This window comes from Colletes gigas, unplaced genomic scaffold, assembly GCF_013123115.1.
Source record: "Colletes gigas isolate AHSC1104 unplaced genomic scaffold, ASM1312311v1 Colletes_gigas_Sc00039, whole genome shotgun sequence".
NCBI lineage: Eukaryota > Metazoa > Arthropoda > Insecta > Hymenoptera > Colletidae > Colletes > Colletes gigas.
In genome coordinates this window covers 679054-698235 of record NW_025106668.1, presented here as the reverse complement: position 1 = coordinate 698235, position 19182 = coordinate 679054, and the positions used below count along the sequence as shown (strand labels likewise).

Below are 19182 nucleotides of genomic sequence, written 5' to 3'. Positions count from 1 at the left end.
GCGCGCTGCTCGCGCCGGGGCGCGTCAACCGCACCCTATAAATCCAGATTTCCGCGATTCCAGTGAACCAGTCCGCGGGCCGCGTATATATGTCGCAGCGGCTTCTCTAGGAGACCATTAGACCCACGGGGCGAAGCGTTCGGCGCGATGAAAGTGTAGCCGAGCGTGTTATGCAAAGCAGCGCGTCGGGGGAACCAGAAAAGCCTGATCTGCAGTGATCGATCCGGAGTGTTGCTACGAATTCGATCGTCCGTTGGTGTGTCGCCCATTCACCGAACGCGTCGATACGCGTGGCTCCGCTGACCGGTTCGCCGTGTACATTCGGCTCTATCGACGATGGTGCGTCGCGTCGCGACTAGGCTTCCCAACGCCGATCTCGCCGAGTGACTATCGATGGTCTGGACGTTCTCCGGCGTCCAGTTTCGGCGAATCGGTCGCCTCCGCGAGCTTCGATCCCCCAACGATTCCACGAGTGTGTGGAACCTTCGGATTTGAATTGCAAATCGCGCGGGAACATGGATTTCTTCGGGAGCGTTCTTCCCCGTGTCGCTCGGTGAACGAATCTCGAGCGAGCGAGACCGAGAGCCAACAGGAGACCAAGTCGGAGAGGAAAAAAGTAATGTCGGTCGCGGGTACGAGGAGGCTATGCAGAGTAGGCCTGGCAGCCGTGCTGGTCACCGCGTTGTGCGTGTTGACTCTCCTCGATTCGCCGCCTCAACTCCCGGATCCACCGGCGGATCCACCTCCCACGCCTGGTAAGCAGTTTTCTTCGCAAACCCATTGCCTCCAACGGCGCGCCGCGCGGCGACCTCTGCCCTTTCGTTATCGCCGAACGGTTCGCAACCCGAGCGCCCCGCTAACGCGCCTTTCGCGCCTAACAATGCTCGTTTCTTTCGCGCATGCGCGCGCTCAATGCTCGGGGATTAGTCAGGCCTGCTCGGATCGATGCGTCTGTCAGATCTCTCTCTCCCGCGAGAGCACACGCCGGATGCGCGTGGATAAGCTGACTGACGGTGTTGTGGGAATTGTCTAGCGGACAGCCCGCGTAAATGAAAAGAGGCTTTTAACTAATCGTTCCGCGACCCCGAGCCTTCATCTTGATCGTGAATCGCCAACTTTGCTCAATGGATAAGCTTAGGGTTTAGTTTCTTACGGCATTATTCAACCATGTTCTCACTTTCCATTTCGCTCGTTGAATTACAATTGTCCGGCTCGCGAGCAACGAGTATCCCCCGAGGCTGAAGATATTTTCACGCCACGGTGGAAATCTGACCGAATAATAGAACAAAGGACGTGTTTCGCGACGCAACATCTAACAACATTGAAATGAAAATATTTCCTAAATTAATGATTTTTTTAAAGAATATCAATGGTGCATCGACTGGTGCAATAAAAAGTATATCGTTTCGTTTAAAAAAATGTTAATGATCTTCGTATGTCCCTTACACGTCCATCTACAAAAAAAAGTAGTGTCATCAAAATGTGCCCCTCTCGAAACTACTCAACATTATCCGAAACATTTTAGCTAGATGGTAATTCACCCTGTATATCCTTGTTAATTTCATTTCACTTTCACCACTTTCGATATCTCTGATTAGTTTTAATTTTCTTTCGACAATCAGAATACACATTTTTGTTTGTTTGTCATTATGACACGTACCCTGTCAGTTTTGTACTGAATTTCGTCGTTCGAACACAGGATAGTATGTATATGTATATGAATCTATTTGTAATATTTAAACATCTCTACGAAACGCCGTTCGGACAATAGAAATTAAAATACTAAGGTCCTTGCTGTACTAATTGGAGGAAAGTTCTGTTTTATTTAAAGAGGTATTTTACTTGAGAATTTTCACAAAATTGATTTTATTCGAGCGTTTTACTTGAATTTCTTCTTGATTGGAAGAAAGAAGGTATTAATTAATAACGTAGAAAGCGTAGCTCGGTTCTCAGTCGCGATCGAGCTACTACGTAGTACTCAGTCACTTGATAGTTGAAGTCTACAGCACTTAGTACTAATTGCAGAAATCCGTCAAGGCCATTTAGCCTTTAAGCTGCACTGCAGTCTGGTTTAGTGCAAGACTGATCTCGTATCACGAGAGAGAAATTTATGTATCTTCTATATACGTATACAGGGTGTTCGGCCGCCCCTGGGAAAAATTTTAATGAGAGATTCTAGAGGCAAAAATAAGACGAAAATCAAGAATACCAATTTGTTGATGGAGGCTTTGTTCAAAAGTTATTAACGTTTAAAGTTCTGTCCGTACTGAATTTTTTTTTCGAAAATGCGCAAGATTTCGGGGGTATGTCTATTCACCCAAAATTATTGCAATTGACCCCCACAACCGAAAATAATTTTTCCAGAACGATTTGAAATTTTCTTTTTCGTCGAAAAATTTAGGCACTTAATTAGACTTTCGGTAAGGAATTTTTTTTTCGAAAGTGTGTAGTATTTCGGGGGTATGTCTATTCACCCAAAATGATTGTAATTGACCCCCATAACCGAAAATAATTTTTCCAGAACGATTTAAAATTTTTTTTTTCCGTCATAAAATTTCACGCCTCGAATTTTCTTCTAGAAAGTGCGTAGGATTTCGGAGGTATGTGTATTCACCAAAAATGATTGTAATTGACCCCCGCAACCGAAAATAATTTTTTCAGGACGATTTGAAATTTTTGAATTTAATTGTTAACAACTTTTTAACGAGGCCTCCATCAACAAATTGGTATTCTTGATTTTCGTTTTATCGTGGCCTCTAGAATCCCCCATTAAAATTTTTCCCAGAGTTGGCCGAACACTCTGTATGTATATATATACATACGTGATGGCGCGAGTTTCACGAAACGTACAAGTCTGTCGAAAACCAATACGGATGGCATAGTTTTACATAGTTTAGCAAAGGGAAACAATTTTAAATTCAAGGAAAATGTCAGTCCGAGAACAAAGTTGGATATTGGAAATGATAAGGAAGCCATTCAGGCTGTCCAAGAAATCCTTTTGAATTGATATAGGTCCGAGATGCATAAACTGTACTCCAACTTAGCTTTATATAGAATAAAATGGGACAATACGTTCCACCGAACAGTTTTGTAAAATAAAACGCATTTTTAATCAACGTATTATCATTTCCTTTAGCAGTCGTCAACTTCTTTCTTATTAATTGCAATCAGGATAATAAAACTGACAAGAATTTGAAAGGAAATTAAAAACCATCACCACTGGGACAAGTTCGAGAATAAACTAAAATATAATTATTTTTAACAAAAAATAACCGTAATACTTATACTTTTAATGAAAATGAGCCGTATTTTTATAGAGAAACAGGTAAAAATAGCAAATCCGGAGTAGAAATTTGCCTTATTATTAGAGTATTGCCATATGTATACATATATTCCTAAAATTTTATAGCTTTTACAAGAATTTTAAATTGACTTGAAATATTCAAATCTCGATAAATTCGCGTGACTGACATCATTTTGTACTGTGTACACAAACAATGTACACTATATCAAAGTAATCTTCAGAAAATGACAATAAATACATCTCTGTGATAGTATCGCATAGTACTTCAAATGGAAACGTTAATGAAAAAGATTTTAAAAACAAATTCCGACTAAAAAACAATATTACTTGATTCAAATTCTAATAATAATCGATAAAAAATAATCGAGGCTATTATTATAATACATCCATTATGCTCGACTACAAATCTCGCATAGTTTTTTTTTTTTCACGCGTCGGTAAATATAGGAAGATCCATATTACAATAATAGTAAACTTGCAAAATACGTGCTATATTCTGCATGCAACTTTCGATAAAACTATCGCAAAAAAAGAAAAAAGAATAATTTGTATTCAGCCGGTAGTATTGAAAGCAATGAAGGCGATCGGGTTACAATCTTCGCGCACAATATAATATACAATTTATTATACTTTATTTTGTACCGGCGAGCATCCGTCGTTTATCAATTTGCACGACTAGGCTTCTTAATGGAGCGGATCAAGTCGGAAATTTCACATAAAGTGAACTTAATGGTGGAGCAACTTTGTCGTTCATAAATCCTGGCGCTAAGAATAGTCGGGGCGCGAGACGCCTTCAGCCAGTGCGACAAAAAATGGCATGAAAAGTAAAAGAGACGTAATAGGCAAGTCTTCTCGCTGACAGGGCTGTTAATATACGATACAGGTGTCTGTAGTCGCACGAGGTAATTCCCACGTGCCGGGGCACTTTTCTCGCCAAGTCTGATAAACGTGTGCGTCGCACTGTTCGCGTTATTTCTTATTCACGAATACTTTCCCAGTATTACGGTCGACCGACAAAGAAAAGGAAAATGGCCGCGCGGTTCCTACAACCGGAAGCTACCCGCGTCGATTTCAACGAGCATATTTGTCGACCGTGTATCACGGCAGATCTCTAGCCTTTAAATTTCTAACATTCCCGGCACCGTACGCTTCAAGGGTGCATTTCCATTTTCCGCCAACGAAATCTTTACGCGCGAACTTCGCAATCTCTGCAAAAAGCTACAGTCAATCGGAGAATAGGAAAAGGTGTATTCAATAATTTCTTCGAATGTTTGTGCCTGTATTTAATATTTTTATACATGTATACTACGATAATATCATTTTTTATGTGAATTATAAATTAAAGTTGCTTCTGTATTACATGTTTCTATACAATAAAAATGTGTATAGCAATAAAATGTTTGTACAGTACTTCGAGTAATACAGTTTGGAATGACAGTAAATGGGTCTTTTACCTTACGTTCATCTTAAATTTTACAATTATAAATATATTACTTTTACGCGTAACTTGTATTCCTCTTGCATAGATTTTCGAGCTAGTTTTTAACTTTATTACGCAGACCGGATGAACTTGTTAAAGGGGTCGAATGGCCCGCGGGCCAAAGTTTCTGCATCGCCGGGGGAAGAGTCAGCGTATAAACAAGTCGTTAATCGCAGTAATTCCATGTAATCTGTAATTGAATGTCAGCACCAGGTTATACTTCGTGTCGAATAGAGTAGAGAACGCCGATTATCCGGACAAGACGTGAGACAACTTAATCCGTGTAATCGGTAATTAACATACCTGCTCGGTAACCCGGACGAAACTCTTAACCGGGAACAGAATTGAAGAATTTCTATTTACACGCACAATCAATAACCCGAGATTCAATTTTCGTCCAACTATTTACGTAACGAGAATGCCCGTTTACAAAGTAACACGGAACACCCATAATGGAAATTTTTCATTTCATGAAAATATATTTGTTCGGTATGTCTATCAAAGTAAACCGACTTTACTGGTATTTTCCATGTTTCGTTTAAAATTTCGTTCGACGATCTTAGTGACTCGATTTGTCATCATCCTCGGAAACATTAAATTTAAATAAAGTAACTTGGAAGAAATATTTAAGAAGGAAATTATTTAAATTGATTATCGATAACAGACGAGACAGAAACAAATAATATTCCTTCGCTGTTCCTGCAGAAATTCTGTCAACCGATGGAGAATATGAAAAATACTTAACCGATTTAATAGTTTCTAACGCAGTTCGCAATCTCGATCGGATCTCGGCGTCGATCGGGCGACGGGAACATCCCTGGAGCACGGTTTTCGAACCGAATCGTCGTTCCATCTTGTTGTTAATCGGCATCAGCTATGATCTTAACTGGTGGCTGGTACAGTGGTTACCGAGTATCCCTGCCGCCGATCGAATCGTCTTAATTCGTGTGCAAAAAGCGAAGCCACCGACGCCGTAAATCCACCGCGACGCTTCGAGACACGAGCTTATCGCGGATACAAATCTTTACACGGTTCCTTGGCGGTAGCGACTTCATTAGGTGACGTAATTTACAGCCCGATTCGCCGAGTGATCGGCCGCCGCGCCACGCCACGCTGACTCGACTTCCATGTACATACAGTGTGTTTAGTCACAGGTGTGCAATAATTTAGACGGTAGTTCTACAGCTGAAAATAAAACGAAAACCAAGAGTGGTAAAATTGCGTTTGACGCTTAGCGTCCGAGTAATTAATTGGTAATGGTACTCGAAAACATTTACACCTCGTTCGGGTCGTTTCTTTACCATAGAAGGCGAAGAGGTCTATTTAACTTTCTTACATGGAATTTCATTCTCCCTAAGAGTTATTTAATACGTTTTTCAAAACGTTTGTAAGTAACGAATATACAAATGTTGGGGAAACAAAGTGCTACAAGAGGTAATCATGAAACTAGGAATATTAAGTTCCAGTGAAATCCATACAATCGTTTAAACGTAACCGTATTAACGGATGTACTAAGCAAAACTAAGAAATTGTCGCTTGGATTATCAAAGGACCAAAAGGGGATACCCCATTCGCTACGCCCAATCTGTGGCTTTCCTGCAGATCTCACCCACACACGAAGTATACGAGTAGATCTTACAGGTTATGGACTTTCGTGGCCCAATCTGACTGCCTCTTCTCATGAATGGTGTATTTTGTGTCATCCATTATCAGTCTGTTGCAATGGAAAACAAGTTTTATTTGATTTCATTGGAAGCGACGATAGAGATGGATGTTTTCATCCCTGGACAGAGTGACTCGAAAGATAACTTCGAAATTTCAATTACAGTGAGCGTAAAAAGTATTCGTACACTATTCTTAGAAATCTCTGGAACAAATGTCATTAACAACAAATTATTTATTTATATTTATTATGAAAATATTAACAAATTTCCAGAAATTGGCGTGAAATATACGTGTAATAAGTATTATATATATATATTATATAAGATGTTTTTGTAAATTAGAATAGTTGATATTATATCTCGAGGAATCGAAAGCATTTCTTAAGAATAATTAAAAGAGTTTAATCATTATTCATTATTCCGATGCGATAAAGAAATTGTTTAATATCTATTTTATGGGGTCGTGAAGTTCTTATGAGCAATTGCAACGATATACGATCGAATGTTTTACGGCAAATTAATGACATGTACCATTAATACGAGTTTCAGAACAGCAATTTCTTCGCTAGCTCTGATACCGGAGGTATCTAACGGAACAAGTTTTAAGATTAAAGTAAATCACGACGGTTAAACAATCGCGTTATTTATGACATTTACGTACATTTTCTGTCCCGATGTTCGATCGTAATAATCTTTGAAAAATTACATTTACGAATAGGTTTAAAATATGCGTGTACGTTGATTGTATATAATGCACGATAAACTGACAGAGAATCGAGACTGTTTGGTCCTATTAAGTTCATAAGGATACGCGCGTTCCGCTCTTCACAAACGGCGCACAAGTTTCAAATTTAATTGGAAAGAGAAAGAAAATCAAATCGGAAGGATCAAAACCTCAAAATCCAGCCGTTTAACCAAGCCATGTTGACGCGTTGACGAACAAAATAGTGAAGGGGTACGTACGTTTTATCAAGGTTAGATAGTGACGTTTTATCAAGGTATTCTTCCATCAGGCTCCTTTTAAAATACCGTGGCCCCAAAAGGGGTAGGAATCTTCTTTTATACAACACTGTGAGTTTAGAGAGGTCAAGAACCACTACCCTAAAATATTGCACACCTGTAACCAGATACTTTATCACTCTGGTGAAGATTATGAGAAAGGAAATACGGATACTTTCTTCGGTTTACGCGCGTATTTCTGTCGTGCGGCTACCGAGGCTCATGATGCAGCTTTTACTTTATTAGAAAACTGGTGAACCGTGGCGTGGAAGATGGAAAAGGGGAATGCTGCAGCAGAGGGCACGAAGCTCACAGTTGGCGTAATACGCGGTCGTTGGGTCAAGCGTAGACACCAGTTTTAACGACAGGCGGCATCAGCTGGGATAATCGTTTCTATTGAACGGAACAAATTGTTTTACTGCGCCGCTCACCGCGGAATTAATCCGGTCGCATGAACCTCTTCGATTTAATCGATCGTAGAAGTTACGTTTCTAGCTTGAAGCAATTCCGTTCCAAGCAATCTTCCCAAAAATCTCTGGGAATTCACCGATACTCCAAAACAACGTTTAATAAGGTACGGAGTCGCGATAAATACTTTTCGTTTGTCTCTTATTCCTTGTTTTTTAAATAACCGTATAAATTTTTTAATCCTTATTACTGCATAAAACAAGATAATTTTCAACACGTTTTTGTAAATGTAAATGTAAATTTCACTGTCCTTCTCATCTTTTACCTTTAAATGTTAACGTATATTTTAAAAGCGTAATTAGTATTGCAAGCAACCCTAAAATATACTATCGAAGAATGAAAAACTCGTACAATTGTCCTTACTTTATGTATATGTATGTAGATTATGGTGGACTTTATTTATATTTGATGAAAAATCTTTTTCGTAATTTTATTTGCGATACTAGACGAAATAATAACCTATGGAAAATTTGGTATTTTTGTAACCCGTTTTTCATACATTTCATTATCTCTTCGAATTCATCTTTTTACGCTTTATAAGGATATAGAAACAAAATTTTGAATTTTTAGTCGCGATTCTCAAATTTCAAACATTTAATGCTGGAAAAAAGTATACTGTTTCGCATTACATTTACTTCGTTAAATAATACAAGTTTTAATCGTAACAATATTTTTCCACGTTTATAAATAACGAAGATATTTATAGTGATTTTTTAAAGCATTTTTACGTCTTTGACTTCATATTTTGAAACGGTGTAAGTGTATATCAAGATTATAGTTTCTTAATTATTTAACATTACAATTAATTCATACGGACAAAATAATTTATGTAAACCCCGCGCGAAATAGTATTTAAAGTCTTGGAAGGAGCAGTGTCCCAAAAAAAAAAAAAATTCGAAAATCGAAAAATAAGGTCCACCCTGATGCAGACACACAAAACGATAGAGTTCAATATTAATTCTAATTAAAGTGAATGTAGACTTCGTATCATTTTCAAAGAATTTTTATATAAAAATTTTCCAACACGCGTGTTCGAGGAAACCATTTTTTGGCCGCCAAAGAATATGTCTTTAAAAATAAATTCGGGGCCTGGTCGAGGGTCAGCATGCACGTGGTATCGCGGGGCCCTACCAGCTGGGTCGTTACGATCACGGAACGACGGTTATGGCCGCCGCGTTCGTCACTCCAGATTTATGACTCGAGTGTAAGTGATTTCCGAAATGAATTCACGCCTACGACGACGACGAGTATTCTAAGTCGAGCCATAAACCTTAAAATTTTTTAATTCATTCACGATCAACTTTCGAATCGTGCAAATAAATATAACAATTTTGTTACGCGCCTTTCATAAATTACAATCCTTCTTAAACGAAACAATTCTTTTCCGCGAATCAAAAGCAGCTCCCATAAATAATCGAAAGCGTTCAATTGTTATTCATTGTAAATTCCTCGTGTCCTATCTTCCCTTTCATCTGGCCATTTAAACGAAATTTATTCACCGTTCGTTGCCGATACGACGTTATGGTGTGTTATGCTCGTCATCTTACACCATCCTGCGCTTTCCTTCTTTCTCTTGAACCTCACCTGTGATGCTTGCGCACCTGCTCTCCTGCTCCGTACTTCTTTTGTTTCAATCATCGTCTCTCTCGCCGCGAGACTTATCTGATTGTTGTCTCCGACTTACCTACCTCTGTTATCCTTCTTTAACCTTATACCTAATCCCTCTGTTTTTCTCCATCGACAGTCTGACGAGAATCGATCTATCGGCTCGACTTCGAGGAACTGCATTTCAATGTAAAGATTTGAATACTTATATGGCGCAGTTCCTATCCATCCATCGTCCAGCGTCTATCCTGATAGGGAAACTAAATTGTAGAACTAGCAATAGCTGTGTAGCGATTTCTTGTATTTACTATTACGATGAAGTCGTTTTTTTACTTACCCACAATATGTATCCGTTAGGTCCCACACGAATGAATAATTTATTAATGAAATAGCGATTGCACACTGTCAGATCGTTATATCGTATTTATTAACTCTACGTTTCAGCATTGTACCTGCTACCTCCATGGGGTTATACATAAATTACAAAACGTATTTATGTACCTTAATGTTACTCTATAAAAATCCCACACGTTCAACTTTATGAGCCCGTTTATTATTGTGGTTATGTTTGCTCCTCGAGCCTGAACTGAATATAAAGACGGACATTCAATCTTCAAACTGAAACGTAGTTAATCTATAAGATTTATGAAAGTTCGAGCAGTAAAAGCCGAGATAACTAGTGTTTAACGTTTGATTTATAAAAAGTAGGAGAACAAAAAAAGAGAAAACATGGTAAAGACCATCCACCATTATTGAACTTGAGCAATTATTAAATTCATAACTATTACGCGGTTAATTATACGAGGTGTTGTTTTCTAAATGGAAACGTGGTGCCCGGCCAGATTAATCCACAAGACGTCCATCGACGCATTATACTCGGTCTTCTACCAATCATTGAAACGACTTCAAACGAGATGATTGATTCTTTTTAATGAAAAATATTGATAACGTAAGAAGAGCGTTTAAATCACCGTTAATCACCAATTACGATTCCAAATAATTTTGCTTGAATATAATGTTAACCCCTTATCTATAAATACTACGACTATTACGTTTCGACCCTCTTCAGCATCTGAATTTCCATCGAGTATGTTATTAGTTTGTAACCCGAATATCAATAAACCGATTAATCGGTCGTGAAACGGTATTAAAAGTATAATCCCCGTAATTAAATCCATTTAATCGCTTATTATGACTAACAATTAAATTAAACATTACTCGTTTACGTCTATTGTTAATTAAATTAATGGTTATTGATTTTTTAATACAAAATGAACGAGTAGGATAAGCGTTTTAATCGGTAAATCAATTTAAAAGAATTAGAAGTAAATCTTATATCGTTAATTATTATCTGTTGTTTTAATTGCAAAATTGGCTGTTTTTAATTTTCTCCACAATATACTACAAATAAAAAAATGAAATTAATCGAATAAGAATTATTTACATTTAATCTGTCGATGTAAACTGTGTTTACTTCCTAAGGTGTTGTAGATATTTCTAGTATTAATATTCCATTTAAAAAGTATTCACTATTATTGGCACAGCGAAATGAACAATAGCAAACAATCGTATTTAGTATTCTACGAACTTCGCTTTTATTTTGGCGCGTGTGATTATCAATTTACTAGGCGAATTTATTCGCGTTCGATATATATTTTTTTCTCTCGATGTTCCCCGCAAATAAAAGTCGAGTGGTACGAAACGTGGCGATCCCCGTGGCTAAAGTATAGGGCCCCATTCGTGGGACAGTTCATACTCCTTTACTGCAGCTCGGGCATTCCCATTGCAGAAACCATAAACGAGGTGCATATTTGCATACTCTCGATGAGGCATTTCGATATGAAGTCTAACAACTTACTAATGGGACTCGCGAAAATTGCCTTCAAGGTGTTTGACGACCTTGCTGGTAATCACAGAACCCATAAACAGCATACTGTAATGATTCTTAAAATGAACCCCAGGTATGATTCATAAGTTGACTATTTCTAATTTCCTCAAGTGGTGGGATGAAAAGTCTTGAGAGTAATTATTGTATGGCAGTAGCTGTCAAATGATGACATTTCGTAGGAGGACAGAAAAGGAAAGAAGTAAAATGTTTGTTAGTATCTGTAAATGTTTATGAGGATGTGTTATTGTGGTTTCCCTTGGGTTAGAGCTCGAGGGAAAAGTTTCAAAAACCTCGTTTGCATGCATCATGCAATGAGTGTGGTGCTGTGGACGGTTAGTTGACGAGGATATTGGGAAGTCGTTCGAACGAATGTATAATTTGAGCATCTTCTTCGATAAAGACATCTTTTGAAAATATCTCGAGATCTAATAATTTTTTTGCCATGGTACTCTAACCATTTTTTACGTAGAATGAACAGAAGAATCGATCTGCGTAAAAAAAAATATGCATTTCTATTTAAAGAAATGATGCAATTGTTAATTGCACATGCACTGCTGCATCTAAAAAAAATTTAAAGGCCTACAGATACAGTGGTCTTCGAACCATTTATCTTTCTCCTTTGGCATTTTTTCGTAAATGCAATAATAACGGAGTTATGACTTGAAACAATCGCGTGGACCACCCTGTATAGCAACCGAGCTATACAGGGTCGCTCGAGCGCTTGTGAGAGCGCGACCCCTCTGGTGGCGAGCATGGGAGGCGACGTCACAGATCTATGTTTCTATAACTTTGTTTTCTTATACAGTCGGCGTCTGGCAATCGACTGCCTTAAAGGCTTGAACGTCTAGTCAAAAGTCTAGACACAAACGCAATATGAATTATGTCCATCACGCGCGCAAAAATGTCTACGGAATTTCAATTTGCTTTCGAAGGAGATAGACATTGCATAGAATATGTTACAAATTATTTCGTTTTATACGATATTAATAAGAAGAATTAGAAAAGGGTTTTTTAAAAAGACAAGACAAAAAAAAACAAAAGACAAAATATGAGATTTATCCAATCGTAGATCTTGATTAATACGAGCTCAAACAGTACGATATTCAATTTAGAGCAAATTCTAAAATGATAGGCCGCATTTAATGCGTGGCTCGTTCTGACAGTAGCAATTTAGGAAAAATAATAGATACAGAAAGAGAAAGTATTTCAATTCGAACTCCTTAATTCGCGCAAGAAACAGTTTTTACGGCACAATCGATAAACAAATTGGGAATGACGCTAAAAAAAATTGGAAGACATATTCTAAATTATGATGGTTCTGAAAAAATAAATGTCTTCGCGCTATGATAGTTTAGTAAAATACGTATTTCGTTTGAATTAGAAGCAGCTCTCGAATTCAGGTATTTGAATAATGCAATTAAATTATGGGATAAATGGGGAAGATCCTTCGACTCGTTGTGCAAAATCGTCAACCATCCATGTTGCGTATCCGTTTGGCCCTGCGCGGCCATTAATGCGTAAATTGCGTATTTCACGATTGAATTCATTAAAGGAATCGATCGATGAGAAAAGAAATTAAAATATGACCAGGACATCGTGGTCGTGACTCTTGGGGCGTTCGTGACTACGCGCGAAACGAGTTTTCCCTCGGTACTCAGGCCAGGCTTATTCGCTATTAGAGGCCAATTAACGAACGGAGCAATTGAAATTCTGTGTATGTAACTAATCGTCGCTTGGCCGAGGTCAGTGACGCGAATCGACGTGGCCTGAGACAGGAGTTAAGGAAATTACACGGGAATTATGGGAAGGACTATTTGGACATGGCACGATCGTTTGGTAAACACGCAATCGTATTCACGGTGTACCACGTCCGGCTTCAACCGATGACGCAATGCTTCCGTCCGGTTAGAGGGCTACCATGCCTCTGGACAGCCTTTCTATTCCTAGAGGAACTACAGCGTATTTAAAATACATTCAAGACGAATGATATTGCATGATATCATAGGGGAACTAATCAATTTTTATATTTCGAAGTTTCGGTAGCGATGGAAAATTGTCGGTTAGATCACTGAACCGAAGGAGGGTGGAATAATGCATCGATGTATGTGCATGACCACCGGACGAAGAAACTAAATTTATACGAAAGCTTGTTGAAATAGAAGTGGATTGCAATGTTATCGGTGTACTAGAATCTAGGCCACTGTTACGTAAGGATTATCGATAAGACTGCACAATCGATTAGAATTTTTCTTCCGTATTACCTGTGAAACTGTGTATTTATTAACGCACGTACTCAACAAACAAGAGAAATTTGTAGGACAAGGTTCACGAAAAAATTAAATTCAACGAAATAATTTTCAAATAGGACAACTATATTTATAACAACGGTAGCAGAAATTGCAGCGATATCAGCACCGTCTGTGAGGGTTAGGTTAGGTTAAATAATAAATAAAGTCTTTCTAACTCTGATACGTGTTATTCGATTTAAATGAAATTTTTCCATGTTTGTGTAAATTTCAATTTGAAATATGTCATGGTTCGAACACTTTGACGAGCCTGTGTACGATAGCGAGAGTCGAGCAGATTGAGATAATTCAGCCCACCGGTGTAGACGATCCCCCCAACCATTGACCCAACGCGTAACGAAAGTTTGAAACGTTAGCAAAGTGGCCGGTTCGAATTAATTTCAGCGGGAACGCGGGTCTCGGTGCTTCCAGGTTAATGAGCGAAACGTACCGTACGTCACGTGACTATCACGCAATCTCAATCTTCGCAGGCTCACCAGCTTTCCTGACACATTTTCTAGGTGGCGAACCTCCAGGCACAAGAAGCATCGTGGCTTACTCGTGGGCGCGGAGATTGGCACTCGATTACAGACCTTCCAAGGAGTGCGACGGTAATGGAACGTACGGAACGACGTTAAATACGTTCAAGTTAGCCGACGCGAAGTGGCTCGAGACAATCCCCGGACAGCTCTTCCTGTACAGCGCCCACTTGGACCTACGTGTGGCCGGTTATCCGAGCCTGAGGGTGATTGGCGTTAAACGTGGACCTCTGCCGACCTCTGGTCTTTTCTGCACCGTTTGGTGAGACATTTTTCCCCCCCTATTCCCGATTCGCGCGTTTTATTCCGGCGTTAACGTTCCCCGTTGCACCATCCAGAGCATCCCCAGCGGTCCGCATTCCTCGCGTGCTTCGTTGCGCAACGCTCTACCCTCAATAACCTAACGACGCACGCCACGAGGAATTCCGGAACGCTTGCTTTTTTTTTCGTCTCCCTGATTGTCCACGGAGGGCCTCTGGGAATCGAGAACGGGGAGATTCCGTATGGAAATGATAAGAAATTAAAATTTTATTGCCGCGGGTTTCAGTACCGAGAAAATTGATTTTGAAAATCGTCAACTTTCGATAGTTTCACGAAGTCTGTGTGGAAGAACACGCTTTTAAAAATAAGCAAAATATTCTCCCACGACACGATCGATGTTTCACTGTCGATTTAAAGTCGAGTCCTCAAAAAAATCAATTTTTTTTATTCCATTTTTTGAACGTAAATAAACTCTTAGTTTCGTAGATGTAGAAATAGATATTCACGTCGTTCTGGAATCTGCGTTTCTTTCCAGAGGCGAGTACACCCCTTGTAACCATAATTCCGCACGAATGAAATATGGTTTTGCGTTATGGATGAACTGCCTCGCTGACACGCCATCGTTCAAAGTTTTCTAAATTTTCGCGCGCGCGATGTTCCTTTGTCAAATGTACGCGTACCTGACCAATTTTCAAAATTGATTTTTACAGAAACGATAAACTAAAACGAACAATTTTCATACCAAAGAGAGAATACGGACGCTATTGAAACTGGGCATAAATTGAAATAGATTCCTGAATATCATTAGTTTGAATAAAAAAGAAGAACGTTAAATATTAAAAAATTTCACCAACGATCGCCAAATAGTAATCAATAATCATGAAAATGTACTATATATTTTTGGTGTAGAAAATAGGAAACAAAATAAAATTAACGTCCCAGGATTTGAACCTGTGTTCTTAATTATATTACGTTCATCTGGAATTTATTAAAAGTATTATAAATTAGACCAATTTTAGCGAAGGGAACACTCGAGAACGAAAAATTCGATATATAGAATTTAAAACAGATATATTTCAGATTTTAATATTTTACTCTTCTGATCAAAAGGATTGTTTATAAATGGTCAATTTCAATTGATCGTGCCCTATACTGTAAGCACCGTGTCACCACAAAGACTCTGTTCCGTTGGTAATCTCCCCTTGTTAAAATCACCCTCTTTCTGGTTGTACAAGAATTTCTGACCCACTGTGTGAGGACCCTTTGATAAAACCGAAGGGACTTTTGTGCTAGGGTGTTCTGATCTAACTTTCACCCTACTCTCTTTTCCCTTTGTTGGTGGATGGCAGCAATGTCATAATTTGCACGATTATGGAGATCCCGTTGTGGTTGTTTGGTAGAAAGGCGAAGAATCTCCCATGCCCGATTTGGCAACTGAGCAGCGATTTTTGCTTGTTTGTTGTTGGCCAGGTACGAAGAGGATAACAGAGGCAGAGCTGTCAGCGTGGAGGCGCTGGTCTCGACGATTTGGTTGAACGAGTGGGGCGAAACGGTGGACAGCTACGCGGGCGTCCTCGTCGGCTGTCAATTATCCAGGGACTCGGTTCTCGAGCCGTCCAGAGTGTACGTGGGCCCGGACCCCTGCCACGAGAATGCTAGTCATAGTTTAGCGATAAGCCCGGTGAACAGAAACGACGGGGAGGAGCCGCGCAGGCAGTTCACCCTGTGCATAAAGGGACTGGACTTCGACGAGGACATATCCTCGAAGCTGGTCGCGTTCGTCGAGCTGCACCGTATACTCGGCGCGGAGCTATTTTACTTTTACGTGTTCAACGTGCACGAGAACGTGCTGCGAGTGCTCAGGCTCTACGAGCGATCGAGCCTGATCAGATGGTTCAATCTGACGCTGCCGGGCGATCTGCCGAACGAGAAGAACGCCAGGAGGCGGCTGCTCGGCGAGGACATCTGGATCAAGAGACGGATGGAGCTGATACCGTACAATCATTGCTTCTACGAGAACCTTCATCGATCGGAGTTCGTGTTACCTATCGACATCGACGAGACTATCGTGCCGGTCGGTAGACGGAACTGGTACGAGCTGTTGCTCGACGAGAGGATCAAGTTAGGCAGAAGCTTCAAGGATTTCGCCTCGTACGCCGTCAGAAACGCTTACTTCTTCCCCGAGCTGCAAACCAAGAACCGGACCGATCACACCGCCGATCTCGATTACCTGAACACCATTAGGGCCAGTTCGATCTCCCCGGAAGGTGACTCGGTGAAGAGCTTCGTCTCGACGAGACGCGCGTTGACCGTGCACAATCATTACGCGCTTACCACGCTGAACCCGTCGACGAGGCGCGCTCACCACTTCGACCCCGAGGACGTGCTCAAGCACCACCACAGAGCTTGCGACGACAGACACTTGGACTGCGATCTCCTCATGGAGGACGTCAGGGTCGACGAGTCCGCGTTGAGGTACGCGGACGAGCTCAGAGCGAGGATCAAGGTCTTTCTGACCGATCTCAAGGCATTCGCGTAGATCGAGAAAGCATTTTGTAAATAAACCAGTTCCGTTAATTCATTATCGCTTGTTTTTCTTCAGTTTTATCGGAGGTGTCTTTCCTCCAATCCCAAAATACATCGTTGGCTCCCACAAGGTTCGCGAAGCCGATTATTCATCAAATAGAAAAGAAAACACTTATTTGCCAACGCGATAATTCATTAACAATTCGAATATATAAACAAAACGAGTCAACCTTTGTCCACATTTTTTCGAGAACTTTTGTTAATCCGACAAAAAACTGTTTCCAACAAAAGTATAAGCGTAAACAAATATTTTACGTCTGAGACGCCAGCACGATGAAAATTAATTTCCCTTTCTTCTTTCATCGGGCAAAGACTGATAAATTCATGTTTGCTTCGTTCCCGCCACAATGTCGAGCATACTCGTTGGGTAGGCGGAACGATCCGTGCCGGATAATTTAATCCCGTTGAAATTAACTACCTAATTTTTCTAATGCACGGTTAATAGCATCCTATATATCAACGACACTTGCAACTCAGCAGGACTTCTAGTTCTATCACTCCTAGTTTATTGCATCTAACCCCCCGGCTTTTACGATTCCATAATTCTAACCAGTTTTCCTTTCCCTTCTGCGCGTAAAGCACCCCAAGTTCCATGTGCGATTTGCATTGATTACATTCTATTCATTATATACGATAGCTCGTTGATGTGATTCCACTGTTCCTCTATTTTACCGCTTTATGAGTTGCGTCGTCGGTGTTTGAGGTTTCTCGTAGGAGAAAAGAGCAGTCGGTTTATAACGAAACGCCTTAATGGTAGATGGAAACATGTTCAGAGGAACGAACTTAAAAAGTTGAGAGTAGAAACATCTTTATTGCGATAGTACCCTCTCGAAGCTGGCAGTAATGGTGAAAACACATCATCGACCACGCTTATTGAAAACTTGATAAAAACTTTACGTAGTTTTATTTCTGCGACTGGTTTCCCCGATCCTTGTAAAATGTTTTCAAAAATTTAGTGGTTCAAAGCCTCGTGAATAGAACTCGGATAAGGAACTCGGGAGGATCCTAACTGTATCATTTGGACTTTAACGATCTCTTTTAGGAAGATAGTTTGTTTGAAATATTAGCCGCAATTACTTGATATAATTAATTAAATTTATATTCTTAACGATGTAATGTAAATATGGTTTCTGACGTTATAGTTTCTCTTTTCCTCGTGACATTTTTTGCAAAAATAATTCTTTCAGGATCATTTGAAATTTTTTAATAACCTTTTAACGAAGCGTCGATCAAGAAATTGATATTCTTAATTTTCGTCTTATTTCGACCTCTAGGACCTCCGGTCGGAATTTTTCCCACGGGTGGCCGAACACCCTGTACAGAGTATAAAGAAACACCATTATCAGCAATGGAGTTTTTGTAACAGAGTTTATCTACGTTTACAACTTAATGGTAGATAGATGAAGCAACGAGCTAAAATTAAGGGTGGGAACATATTCTTTATTGGGGCAACGTCCTCTCGAAGCTAGCAGTAATGTTGTAAACGCATCGCCGAGCATCCTTATCGAAAACTTGATAGAAACTTTGCGTAGCTCGATGGTCGTTTCCGTTTTACGACTCCACCGTCTGCAACTGTCCTCGCTGGTAAGGGGAACCGTGCACCAACTTTTTTTATTCCTTCTGAAGTGTAAGCAAGAATACTCGGAATAACCTCAGAAAGTAACAAGGAGCTTCTATCTGCCATTAACGAGAAATAAATTTTTAAAGACGGTAAATTTCAATCGTCGAACACCGACCGTGCAAATTGAACTCTTGTCGCCAAACTGGAGCGGCGCAGTCGGTGCTCGACTTCGAGCGAACGGTACTATCGCAGTCCTTGCATTCAAACCGTTAGATTCTTTAACGTATTTCAGGGAACGTAGGAAATACACGAAGAGGATACACAGCGCAGGAATTTTGGTCCAAAGAACGTGTAAGACAAGATTGCGTACCAGAACGGACCCATAAAAATCGACCAGCTCGAACGTCTTCGAAACTACTGCTGGCACAGAAACATTTTTCTGACAAACGATCAATGATTTTTCATAAGTGGCCGCATACTGGGAATATGAAGTTTATATTTTCGATAAATCGGATCATACATTTTCTAATGCGGTAATAAAT

At 39.9% G+C, this 19182-nt stretch overlaps 1 protein-coding gene across 1 annotated transcript; it reads left to right on the top strand.

The window, feature by feature from the left end:
* Window positions 1-619: 619 nt before the first annotated feature.
* Window positions 620-17032, top strand: LOC122402764. Its single transcript, XM_043405827.1, has 3 exons — window positions 620-755; window positions 14215-14494; window positions 15964-17032. Exons 1-3 carry the CDS (start codon window positions 620-622, stop codon window positions 17030-17032), a joined length of 1485 nt encoding a protein of 494 aa, XP_043261762.1.
* The last annotated feature ends 2150 nt before the right edge of the window (window positions 17033-19182 follow it).

Excerpts from the sequence above, each read along its gene's own strand:
- LOC122402764 (XM_043405827.1), top strand. The coding sequence starts at position 620 with ATGTCGGTCGCGGGTACGAGGAGGCTATGCAGAGTAGGCCTGGCAGCC. Across the intron at positions 756-14,214 it reads GGATCCACCTCCCACGCCTG|GTGGCGAACCTCCAGGCACA; the intron begins GTAAGCAGTTTT and ends CACATTTTCTAG. Across the intron at positions 14,495-15,963 it reads GGTCTTTTCTGCACCGTTTG|GTACGAAGAGGATAACAGAG; the intron begins GTGAGACATTTT and ends GTTGTTGGCCAG.